We start from the raw sequence: 12,462 nt of genomic DNA on the forward strand, positions 1-12,462 counted from the left end.
TGAGATTCAATAATGTTGGTCATGCTTGAACTCACTGTGATTCTAATCTATGATGAATCAATAGTGAATGAATGAGTAAATGAGTGAATGACTGAGTACCCGTTCAATGGTTCACCCCAGAGTCGCTCCGACTGTGATGAATTTGCGCTCCTCTGGTATGAAATTCTGTTCTTTGGGAATTTTAGGAAAGCTGCGAGTTCAGAAGTTATTCATTTGATGAAGTGGATGCTCCAAAAAGACCCTCGTAAAAGATGTTCAGCGCGACAAGCACTGGATCATCCGTGGTTCAGGTATTTCATGGGCATGGGACGGGGTCTTCTGGTAGTCTACCCGAATAATGTTTTTGATATCCCCGGGACTCTCGATAGATCTTAGAATAGAGCTACTGTACCATCAATGTTGTTCAAACTGGATTAAAAAGATTGCAATTGACTTTGTCTTGTAGATTGATGTCGAAGCCTCGTACAGGATTTAGCAGCCAATTGACACCCTCCGTCTTTGAAGGGTTGAGAAGCTGGCAAAATCAAAACAAGTTAAAACAAGCCGTGTTACAGTTGATGGCGCGTGAATTGAGTGAATCAGAGATTAAAGATTTGAGGCGAAAGTTTGAGGCTCTTGATGGGCGTGGGGATGGCACCATCTCTTTAGAAGAATTGCGCTACAGTACGTGGCACTAGTAGACTAAGCACTAATTACATTAGATAGACAACAACTGTCTCGGACTGTTCTGTCTATGGGATAATTCATCTGTGTAATTGTTTAATTAACTTCTCTTTCTATGGGATGTTGATTGTTTAAGTATTTAATTATCTCTCCTCTCAGGCGTGAAGCAAGCGCGATATGCAATTCTTGAAGCCGACTTAGAACAAATTTTTGCATCCCTGGCTCATTCTGGGTCAAATAGAATTCACTACACAGAATTTATTTCGGCATTATTAGACAAAAGAATGAAATTTGAAGAAGCTCAGGTAACTCACGAATGTCCTCTTGAAATCACCTCGTTTGGCAGCTTCGTAACGTGTTCAACAAATTTGATCCAACTGGTGAAGGAAGAATCTCGATCGGGTCTCTTAGAACGGCATTAAAGGGAACGAGATATGGTCAACTGACTGACTCGGATTTAGAGAAGATCTTCAGTGAAATCGACAAAAACAGAGACGGGTGAGCGTCAAATTTATGTTCTCAAATTGTGTGTTTGCTCTTGAGCGTCAAATTTATGTTCTCAAAATTGTTGTTTGCTCTTCAGCTTCGTTGACTTCTACGAGTTTGTTGACTTGATGTCTAGCTAGCTGCGTTGATTATTTTTTTCTGTATGGGTTTTGACAAAAGAAAATATTCTCTCCCTGGCTCTTCACTACAAACATGAAGACAAAATGAAAAAAGCTCTCATGTCTGGCCACTCTGAGACTCAAGAGCATCAAATAAATGCATTCTGCACATTAAATGCATTCAGCATGAAAGTTGAGGATCTACTTTGCAGATCTAGCTTCCATGTCCAGCTTCCAACAGCCACGCGATCGCAGCATTAACGTCGCCGTTGCAACGCTGCAAGGCCACAAGATTCGCTTCTTTGTCGATGAACCCCATGTCTAAAAGAAAGATGCGACTGAACTGCAAGAGATCAGGATTTACCTTCTAATTGCTGAAGCTGATTTTGAAATCTAAAATAAAGGAATAAATTCAAAGCTTCTTCCTTCTTTAATTACCTCTCACCAGCCGGCACATTACTAGCGGGCATCCCCCCAGCCCCTGCACCAGACATCATTCCCAGCAAAGCCGCCATGTTCGGCGCTTCTCCAGGATTCGCCCCGCCTCCTGCTGCTGCATTTGCTCCAAATGCCCCTGGTGCTCCAAATGCACCTGGTGCTCCAAATGCTCCTGGTGCTCCGAATGCGCCTGGTGCTCCAAATGCTCCTGCTGGCATATTACTCATCATATTTTTGCACTTGAGACATCAAGTCGGGATCCGAAAGAACACGGTTCTCACCATTTCTCGCATATCTCCTCCGCCTAATCCCTGGGCGAATGGGTTGTTCCCTGGTGCTCCGCCCAATGGTGCTCCGCCCAATGGTGGAACTGGAGTCGTTGATGTGGTTGTTGCAGTTCTTTCAGTTGTCGTTGTAGTTGTAGTTCCATCAGGATTCGTTGTGGTGGTCGTTGTGGGAGGAGTTTGATGGAGCGATTGTTGCAGCTGCATTGCCTGTTGCATCATATTGGGGGTGAAGAGCGTTCGCATTAATTCAGGGTTTTGCAGCATCGACTGAGCCATTGGATTTGACGCCTACATCACACAAGCGCAATAAAGAATCAAGAGTTTCAGAACGTTCAAGTAGAGCTACACACACGCGTCCTCTACTATTCGTTTTTCTAACATTGCTGAATGTTCTCATCACGCTTCTCTAGTCTTTACTTACTGCCATTTGGTTTAAGAAGGGGTGTTGCATCACCATTCTGAAGATTTCGGGGTTTGCCATCATTTCTTGCATCATGTTTTGAATCATTGGATTCGACAATAAAGATTGGAACATCGCAGGATTCATCCCTCCGGGAATTCCGTTTGGATTCATGCCAGGGAAACCGCCACCAGCACCTAAAACATCAGAATGCCTTTATTTTAACAATTTTCTATTTTAGATGAATAAGCTGAACTACCTAGCAGGCCTTCAAGGCCAGCGGGAAATCCGTTAGCAAAAGGGTTTCCAGCAGGATTTCCCAGTCCCGGGACCGCAGGGGTAGCAGAGGTCGTATTGGCAGTTGAGTCATCAGTTGTCACTGGTTGTCCACCGCTTGAGCGAACCTGCATTAATCGCGCGATAGAAGCAAACAAAAAGAAAGACACCCACTAAGTGAATAGAATGGCCGGAAGCAATTCCGTAGCTTGCTAGGGTATCACTATCCTTAAGGATGCGCCCTGTCAGAAAAAAACAAGAAATTGAAAACAAGAAATTGAAAACAAGAAATTGAAAACAAGAAATTGAAAGCAAGAAATTGGTTGCAGCTGAGAAGAATTACAGTTCATACCACGATAAATCAATCGCTGTTGGGAAGAGGGAATGTCACTCTCGGTTTCCGCTAAGCCTTTTGTTTCCAGAACCGTTAAACTCGGCGCGAGGGTCAAGTCAAATTTTTTGCCGGTGTTCACCTTGAAACAAACTTTAATCTCTTCGGTCGTCATGGCTTAAAGTGGCAGTGTCGTAGCAGTCGCCTGATCTGTGGTGCAGTATTTTGCATGTCAACTCTCTTTTTGTGTTGTCACCAAGTTTTCAACCGCTTGGCTAGCGGCGATCTTTCTACTTGTGGCGACAAAACAGGAGACACATCTTGCTTTTGAGGAGATGCATCTTCCTTCGGAGGAGCATCTTTTTTTTCCTCCTTCGAGTCACTAGAATGCAGTAGCCATGTACGGAGGTCCATTGCGTGACAATTCTTAGACTTCGTTGTTTTTCGTCGAGATTTTCCAAGTTTTTGCTCAAACTGTGGTCCTGTCCACGGTTTGAGACAATGTTCCCTTGTTAGCTTTAAACGAGGGTAACTTGGAGTTCTTGGAGTGTCACTTGGAGTTCTTGGAGTGTCAGTTAGTGGAGAAAACAATGGGCGCAACAATGAGGGGACCGGACTGCCTTGGAGTGTCCTGACACAACATCAATTGCCTCAGATTTTTGTGTTCTTTCATGGATTGGTGATTCCTTGTGGAATATTCCTGAATCCTCTGGTTTCGTGGATTCAACACTGGCAGGCTGATGCAGGACTGCTTTGATGGAGTCAACATTGGCCGGCCGATGCAGGACTGCTTTGGTGGAGGCAAGCTGATGCAGGGCTGCTTTGGTACTGGTAGGCTGATGCAGGACTGCTTTGGTGGAGTCAACACTGGCAGGCTGATGCAGGACTGCTTTGGTGGAGTCAACATTGGCAGGCCGATGCAGGACTGCTTTGGTGGAGTCAACACTGGCAGGGTGATGCAGGACTGCTTTGGTGGAGTCAACATTGGCAGGCCGATGCAGGACTGCTTTGGTGGAGTCAACACTGGCAGGCTGATGCAGGACTGCTTTGGTGGAGTCAACACTGGCAGGGTGATGCAGGACTGCTTTGGTGGAGTCAACATTGGCAGGCCGATGCAGGACTGCTTTGGTGGAGTCAACACTGGCAGGCTGATGCAGGACTGCTTTGGTGGAGTCAACATTGGCAGGCCGATGCAGGACTGCTTTGGTGGAGTCAACATTGGCAGGCCGATGCAGGACTGCTTTGGTGGAGTCAACATTGCTGGGCCCATTCAGAACCACTTCAACGGGCTCAACACTGGGGGGCATTGCTTTGGTGGAGTTAGCATCCATTTCACGACTTCTCACTGCCCGTTGGACTTCTTCAGATGTCAGCGGGGTGACTCGACAATCTTGCACGAAATCGCACCATTTACACTTCCACTTTTCAGATATCATCACATGCTCAGAAGCTGTTCGTGATCCCCTCCACCTGAAAGAATCAATAATTTTGAAACGAGTTAGCAAGTGTGAGCGTGCACCCATACCAGTCAAGTAATCCTCGAGTTGTGTAGAGGGTAGAAATCTCCGAATACGGAATTCTAAAAATCAAAAAAAAAACAAAAAAATAAAAACAGTTCATATTTATGAATCGTTTACCTTTTGCGAGAGAATTCCCTCGACTCGCACTCGTAACTAATTTCGACGTCTGCAAGCGCAAAAAATGTTTCTTGAAAATGTCGGTAGCAAAGAAACCAATTATTGTACGAAGAGTTCTTACAGTCTCTCAGCGGCGGTAGCGTTGAGAAGCATTGTCTAAAAACATCAGCGAGCACTTGAAGATTGTCGAATTCTTCAAGGATCTTTACACTAAACTGCGCATTAGGGTTACACTGAAATATACACCACGATGTTAACGAGACAGAATTAGATCACTTCGCAAATTTGAAACTGACTACGACGCCGTGACCGATTCACGTGTTAATAAGAACGCACACAGACATATTTATTTAATAAGAGATTGGCACAGACATATTTATTTAATAAGAGATTGGCGCACACAGACATATTTATTGGCGCACACAGAGACACATCCATATGAAGTAGTATCTCACCCGAAATGTTCGAAATAAGAAGTCAAAATCAACATCCTGGCACATGAGCCGATTGACCATCCATTGATACCTAAGATATTGATGTTAAGATGAAATTTAGAATGAGCAAACTAACAGCTGCAACTGCAACGCTGAGGTTTGTTGCTGGGCGTGGGAAGGCTCTCGCTGATCTGAACGCGTCTTCGTGTCTGAAATAACCAACTGCAACACCCTTAGTGCCGCAAATGCACAGAGTGAGATCTTTTCACCTCCTTTACTCCAGAGTCAGTTCGAATCTCCATCTGATAAACATAAACAAAAAGAAACAAAATGCACAGGGAAGATTTAGCTTCGAATCACCGCGCTGTGCAGCTTGCTTCCCCAAAGGAACGGGTTTCTTTCTTGTTTATTTTCTTAATATCTATCTACCTCACCTCATCAATAATTCCTCTCAATAAAACTCCATCCACGTCGCCGAATACCCAAATTTCTCGTGACTTTCCTGCCAGATTGAATCAGTGCAAGAGATCCATCAAGTTTAATTCCATCAATTTCTATTTAATTCTACCTGAAATCATTAATCTCTGTAGAAGGACAATTGTGTTAAACAATCGGATCCCTAAATCGTCTTCTCTTGTTTCAACTTCAACTTCAACAACTTCATGGTCTTCCCGTTCTAACACCTCATGTCTGGACATTCAAATCGTTATCTTCGAAACAAATCGTGGCAACCTGCCTTTCTATTCCTTTTTCCATTTGTTTCGTCCGCCTCTTCTTTCCTGCGATCATCAATCCAGTTTCAAAAACTCAAAACAACACATTACCAGTTTTCAAAACAAATTCCAGCTGCGTCTCGCACCAAAGTTGAGCCGACAAGTCTGCGATTCCGACTCATATTTCACACCCGATGATAACGACAAACCTGTCACGCTCAATTTTCCTTTTTTTTTAAATCGCTCTAAAGGAACAAACACTTCATCATTTCTCAAATCCTCAATATCGTCATTCACTCCGACATCACTCGCGTCTTTTTCGCGCTGTGAAATCAGTTCTTCTAAATCGGACAAAAAATCAATTTGTTCGGTCACTGCTGCGTCTGACTCCACCGCCTTTACACGAGAGTCACTTTCGTTGTTGTGTTTCTTCTGAAAATGAAGTCCAAATAAAAGTTATCGCGTCAACGCATTTACCCAACGAACGGAATAAGTTCTGTCTGGTTGCATTGATACAAAAGCTATAAGTGAATATTAGAATTTATTGGGGCATATTTTATTAAGCTGTGCCATTAGGATAGGCGTCCCAGACCTGGAAATGAACCCGTTCGAGCTTCAGCAAAACAAGAAGTCCAGGCGGCCGAGAATCGGGGAAAAGCTTCCTAACGAACGTAATCGCAAGAAGGTTGCTGTCGAAAATGTCAAGGTAGGTCCCACCAGAGTACGCCATTCATTCCGGGGCCGCTTTTTAGAGAAATTTGTCCCTGTTGATGGAATTGCGGAAAGAGGGACGCCGCGGACATTTCATTGATCAGCGTTTGGGAGAGACAACAAGTGGTCTTTCAGATGCTCAAAAATCGGCAAAGCGGATGCAAAAGCTGAGAATGCGACGCGCGTCCCACGCCGCTAAACGCTCATTCGCCTTGTCCGATTTGGACGGCGGGACAGAATCCGTCGGGGGTCCGCATCTGGGATCCCAAGATGACTCTTTGGTTATCACTCATGGCGGTAGACCTGTTATGGAGTTATGCGAGACAGAAATGGGAAGTTGGAATAATTCGAGTGAGTGCATTGTTGAGTTCTATCTGTCATTTTTCTATTTTAGTGGATGATGACTTGCTTGGGACTGGGGAGCGGGAGGATATGCCGGTGGATGTTCATTTTGGCGGTGGAGGGAAAACAGATTCCCAAAAAACAAGAAAAGTAATTTTGTTTGTATTCGATGTCGTTGATCGATAGTTCATCGATTTCAGGAAGTTTATGAAGAAATTATAATGAAGTCAAAAGCGGCTAAAGCGCAAAAGGCTGCAGAAAAAGATGAACAGGAGGATCAACTGGATCATCTGGATTCAGCGTTCAAAGAGTTAAACAGTTCGCTGAGTTTTCGACCGACTAAGTGGTAAACAAAAATAGCATATTAATATTTGAAACAACTGTGCCCCACAGGTCAGCGCAAGGACTGAAGGCTGCAAGGGAGGAAAGCGGTCTCAACGGCGCAAATGATGATGCGGATTACGACAAACTCATGAATGCTTTAGCGTTTGATGCAAGAACGCGACCAACAGTGAGTGAACTTTTCCATTGATGATTCGTATGACTTTCATCAATTAGGATCGAATCAAAACAGCGAAGGAATTAGCTTTCGAGCGTGCTGCTAGACTGGCCGCACTAGAAGAAGCACGACAGAAATTTGGTGAGTGGGTCCAGGTCAAGAATGAAAAATGCAATGAGGAGTCGGTGAGAAGTACATTCCTGAATATTCTGTTGTTTTGTAGAATTGGAGTTGGACACGAAAGAGAGTTGCAATGGAGCGGAAAGTGTTGATGAAAATGACGGAGAAGAGACAGCAGCAGAGTCTGAAACAGACAATGAGGAGGAGGATGAAGAGGACGGTACAAGCTCGATAGCAGACGCTCGCGAGTTGATGGAGGGGGAGGCAGAAAATGAAGCTTCTTCTTCTGGGGAGAATTCAGATGAGGAAAGTCCAGAGGAAAACGTTTTGGAGGAAGACGATGTAGAAGAGACCCCCTGCAATGAGACAGGGATGGACATTTCGAGAGATAACGAAATAAAGAGTGTCGAAAGTGATGACGAGAAGAATAACGACATCGTGATTGATGAATTTACACCCGATTGGGCGATTAATGATGAAAACGAAAAACATCTTCCTTACAAAGTTTCATTGCCGAGTTCATCAGAAGACTTTCAACAAATGCTACGAGCAGAACTTCCAAAATCGCAGTGGAAGTTGATACACCGGTATGTTGATCCCATCTATCATCTTCTTACATTCACTCTTTTATTTTTGGATCATTTCTTCTTATATTCGTCATCACTCTTTTATTTTTGGATCATTTCTTTCCTTCAGTTTCCGGATAGGAACTGATCCTTCAATCAATCCAGCAGGACGAGAACAACGGAGGCAATTATTGAGGAATTTATTAGAATATTTGGAGGATTCGTTGAGCCGCCAATTTGAGGGACAGTTAGAATCATTCAACACAAAACATTCCGGATCGTACGACGCGTTCCAATTAGTCGAAACATTGCAAGTACGCAGCATCAACACATTTTGTCGACTGATGATTTCAAATATATCGATTTCAAATATATCGATTTCAAATATATCGATTTCAAATATATCGATTAATGTCTTTCTGCAGGAACATTTAGTCGATCTTGGAGAAGAGGGAAAGTCGATGATAGGAGTGATGGCAGACTTTATTGTTTCGAGGCTTGTCGGTGCTTGTGTGCGGGCTCAAGGGTCCCTCACGGACGATCTCAAGAACATTAAGGGTCTCGCTCAATGGACTGAGTCTGCTGATTTTGGTGCTCCACAGTCGAATGGTTTGCCAACCAGTTCAGACCTTGCTTTGGTCTTCCTTATATCAGCAATCTTCCCCCGCGACTTGAATTCTGGACGGTTGTTTCTAGCGCCTGCGCTTCTTCTCCTCAATAGCTGGTCCTCTGCTGTTTGTCAAATCCATAACGTCGATTTTCACCCAGTTTCCAAATCGTCCGTAATCAGGAACGATCAAATGAACTCAGACCCCGATGTCAGTTCCCGTCATCTCCCGAAGGTGTTAGATCAACAAATTGGTTTGGGACTCGCCCTCTTGGGACTTCAGCTGATAGTCATCGAGTCAAGCAAAACCTATTCAAATACAGCGTTACCATTAGCTTGTGGTTTGTTGCATTCGATTGCAACTTCATCAATCATCAACTTAAATTCTCAGCGCTCGTTAATTCTCGAATTATCGCAAACAATTCGATCAATTTTGTCAACAATTCAATCCCTCGCGGTCAGTTTTCACTAAACCCTCTTACCCGATTCATTTGTCACAACAATTCCCACTTTGTTGCGAAGGAAATCATTTGGCTTCTTTTTTAGGCTTCTGGTGTTCCTGATGTGATTTTGATGAATGTCTTGCTCCCTACTACCACCTACTTATTGTCATGTCAATTGTCCGAAACAGTGCGAGCTCTTATCGCGGAAATACATCAGCAATTTATCACTCTAGCCTCGCGAACAATCTCTCCGTTATGCCTCGCTGATGTCAAAGTACCGGTATGTTGGGATGGCCTCCAAGACTGCTGGCCGCCTGATCACAGCTCTCGTCTGTGCGCTTATGCAGGGTATCCGAATGCTTACGCCGAAATACGTTGACCCAAGGAATTTGAGTGGAGCTAGATACTTGAGACTGAGAGGAGCCACAGAAGAACAAGTATCAGCGAAGAAGCTGAGGAAGGAGACGAAGGACGCGCGTAGAGGCGCTTGTAGACAAGTAAGTTGCTGTTTTTTGAGGATCTAGAGAGATGATTGCTTCTGTAACGTTTGTTCTTTCAGTTGCGCCGTGATGCCGAGTTCCTCGGTGCGATGCAAGCGAAGGAGAAAAATCGCCGCGATGAGAAGCTTGAACAAGGATATAAACGATTTGTTAAAATATTAAATCAAGACAGAGAAGAAATTCATAAAATGAAAACTTCAGGTAAGATTAAGAACTTGTGTGATTAGCAACTACATGTGGCACTTATGAGAGTTATCTGAAGGGAATTGGTGTGACAGGTGTAACTCTTGTTGTTTGTTTACGTGAATCTGAAATCTTTAGGGGGAGGGATGGATACGTCGATTAAGGCTTACACTGCAAGAAAACAGTTGAAGAAACAAAACAAACGGATGGGAGGCAACAAGACAAGGAACTGAGTTTTTCTATTTCGTGCTTCTGTTCCTCGATTGACTGTACCCTAGTTTGTAGATCTAGCTGGGATGAATGCTTTCATGTGCTTGTACGGGTGCGTGGAGCCTGTCCGTTCGAATTCGCGTCCTTACATGGTATCAGGGATATCATAACAGAAATCGTCAAGTCGAAAAATATCGGTGATTTATCAAGGAGGGCTGTTTGAATTGATAAAGCTCAAAAAGCGTGGGACTGCGAACAAAGTCGGATTGCTGATCAAAAATAGAACAGAAAAGTTGACGGAACAGGACGGTGCGTGTCCCAATGAATTTTACCAATGAAATGAGGCGAGGTGAAAATAGGGGAGAGGTGTGAAAAACTGATATAGATCTGGTGAAAGTTAGAAAAGCCCCTCGAGAGGATCTTGTTTCGAGTCGGCAGTCTTTTGGCTTGGAACGGGATTGCCGAAATGAAAGTTTGAAAAATCAAAGGGTTGTCTATTGAAAGCTTTATCCGATTGAAGGTCCTCCTTTGAAGTCTCTGGAGCAGCTGATTGTTGATTGAATGCCTTTGCAAAAGTCTGATCGATTGAGCCGAAATCGAAATTGAAAACATTCTCCTTTGGTGAATTCTGTTTTGATGGATGGAGAGAAGATGAAGCATCAACGTGATTGCGGTCTTGGATTCCACTCATTGATCGAGTGAAAACGTCATTGAACGCGCTTGAAGAAGTTTCCCGTGAAGAACGAGGAATGGGAGCGATGACGGGAAATGAGGGAGTCCCAAAACCTTGAAAGAAACAAACAAATTCGAAATGACAAACTGATGACATTATAGAGTTGTAAGTTAAACCATTTAAGGATATTTCATCATTTATCATTTAAGGATATTTCATCATTTATCATTTAAAGATATTTCATCATTTAAAGACATTTCATCATTTATCATTTAAAGACATTTCATCATTTATCATTTAAAGACATTTCATCATTTATCATTTAAGGATGTTTCATCATTATCATTTAAAGATATTTCATCATTTATCATTTAAGGATATTTCATCATTTATCATTTAAAGATATTTCATCATTTATCATTTAAGGATATTTCATCATTTATCATTTAAAGACATTTCATGATTTAATGCCAACCTAGTGGGTCTGCGGGATCGAAAAGTTGTTCCAGAGAAACTCGAGCCGCTTCTAATTTTGATTTTTGAAGCTGCTGAGGGGAAGGCGGTCCGAGACTGAAGCCGAAAACTGCAAAAAGGAGGATTGATATCAATAATTCATGAACGAGATTGAAATTGAAAATTAACAAGTAAAAACAGGAGGATAGTTGAGTTGAGAGCTGATTTAAGAACTGACCTGTTTGCGACTGCGCGTTACTTTGCTGTGTGGGAGGGGACGGATCATTGAAATCGAGAGATGTCAAGTCGAGGGCTGTTGCAGATGAAGGATCGGCAGGTGGCTGCTGCGCGACTGGATCAGACAATAAGGCGTTGAAATCTACTGTAGAAGCGGGGAGAAAACCATCGAGAAGATCTGCAGTTTCAGACGCTGAGATCACTTTGGTACCGGAAGGCGAAGGAGTGTCAGCAGAGGAGTGCAATGCAGGAGAGGACTTCGACGTGCTGAAAGAGAAGTAGAGAAATACTGTTACTGAGCTGCACACACACACTTATCTACAAATAGGAGGACTGTTACACTACGCATCTACTGACAACGTGTCCTCATCCATACATCGCTTATCTAGCGTGCACTGGAAAAACCGCAAAACGTACGCGTTCAGTCGGGATGACGATTTTTTCTTCTTCCTTTGTTTCGAATCTTCCGGAATTGGCAAAAGATTTTCAGATCTGGATGGTGATGCAGCCATAATTGATTCTGATCTTCCTGGGACTGCATTATTGGGATCCTGCCCTTGAGCAAGCAACTCAGACGGTGAAGGGGAATTGGGGGGAACGAACAATTTACGATCATATTTATTTTTGATCCAAGTGTCAATCACACTGAAAGGAACACGGAAGCTTGAATGGAGTGATTTGGGACGTAGATACGAGTGATTTCGGATCGCGCCCACCTCTTTGCGTCACTTTGCGTCGGTCGTTTGTATTGAATTGGGACACGATATTCGTAATACGCTTTTCCCAAATCATTCCCAATTAAACGAACAGTCTAAGAAAATAACATCAACGTCATTCTCGATTTATCCTTTAGCATTAACGATTTGATGGACTTACTCTGACACACTCTGGAGTCCATTTATCCAAAGTTAACGATTTTACTTTAGAAATATGAACTCCCATCCCGCGATGGACTCCACTACAATCAATGCAGATAAGAACACCCAGATTGACGGACGACCATCGAGGCCCCTTCGCTCCACAATCAGCGCAATATTCGTTTCCAGGTTGTTTCAGAACTTCTGCCAAATCAGGATGAGCCAGAGATTGGCCGCTGCGACGCGAACGCTCGGAGTCAGAATAGAAACCCTTCAT

General features: G+C 43.4%; 2 protein-coding genes across 2 annotated transcripts; one reads left to right on the top strand and one right to left on the bottom strand.

The window, feature by feature from the left end:
* Positions 1–87: 87 nt before the first annotated feature.
* LOC129617424 (calcium-dependent protein kinase 2-like) lies at positions 88–1,165 on the top strand. The gene is made up of 4 exons (XM_055532662.1): positions 88–290; positions 446–663; positions 823–968; positions 1,010–1,165. Exons 1-4 carry the CDS (start codon positions 88–90, stop codon positions 1,163–1,165), a joined length of 723 nt encoding a protein of 240 aa, XP_055388637.1.
* Positions 1,166–11,102: 9,937 nt separating this feature from the next.
* Positions 11,103–12,462, bottom strand: LOC129617422 (uncharacterized). The gene is made up of 5 exons (XM_055532659.1): positions 12,205–12,462; positions 12,045–12,139; positions 11,746–11,991; positions 11,330–11,595; positions 11,103–11,221 (listed from the first exon to the last, which is right to left on the bottom strand). Exons 1-5 carry the CDS (start codon positions 12,460–12,462, stop codon positions 11,103–11,105), a joined length of 984 nt encoding a protein of 327 aa, XP_055388634.1.

The sequence above is a fragment of the Condylostylus longicornis genome, unplaced genomic scaffold (genome assembly GCF_029603195.1).
Source record: "Condylostylus longicornis isolate FDR11 unplaced genomic scaffold, ASM2960319v2 ptg000528l, whole genome shotgun sequence".
In the NCBI taxonomy this organism is placed as follows: Eukaryota; Metazoa; Arthropoda; class Insecta; order Diptera; family Dolichopodidae; genus Condylostylus; species Condylostylus longicornis.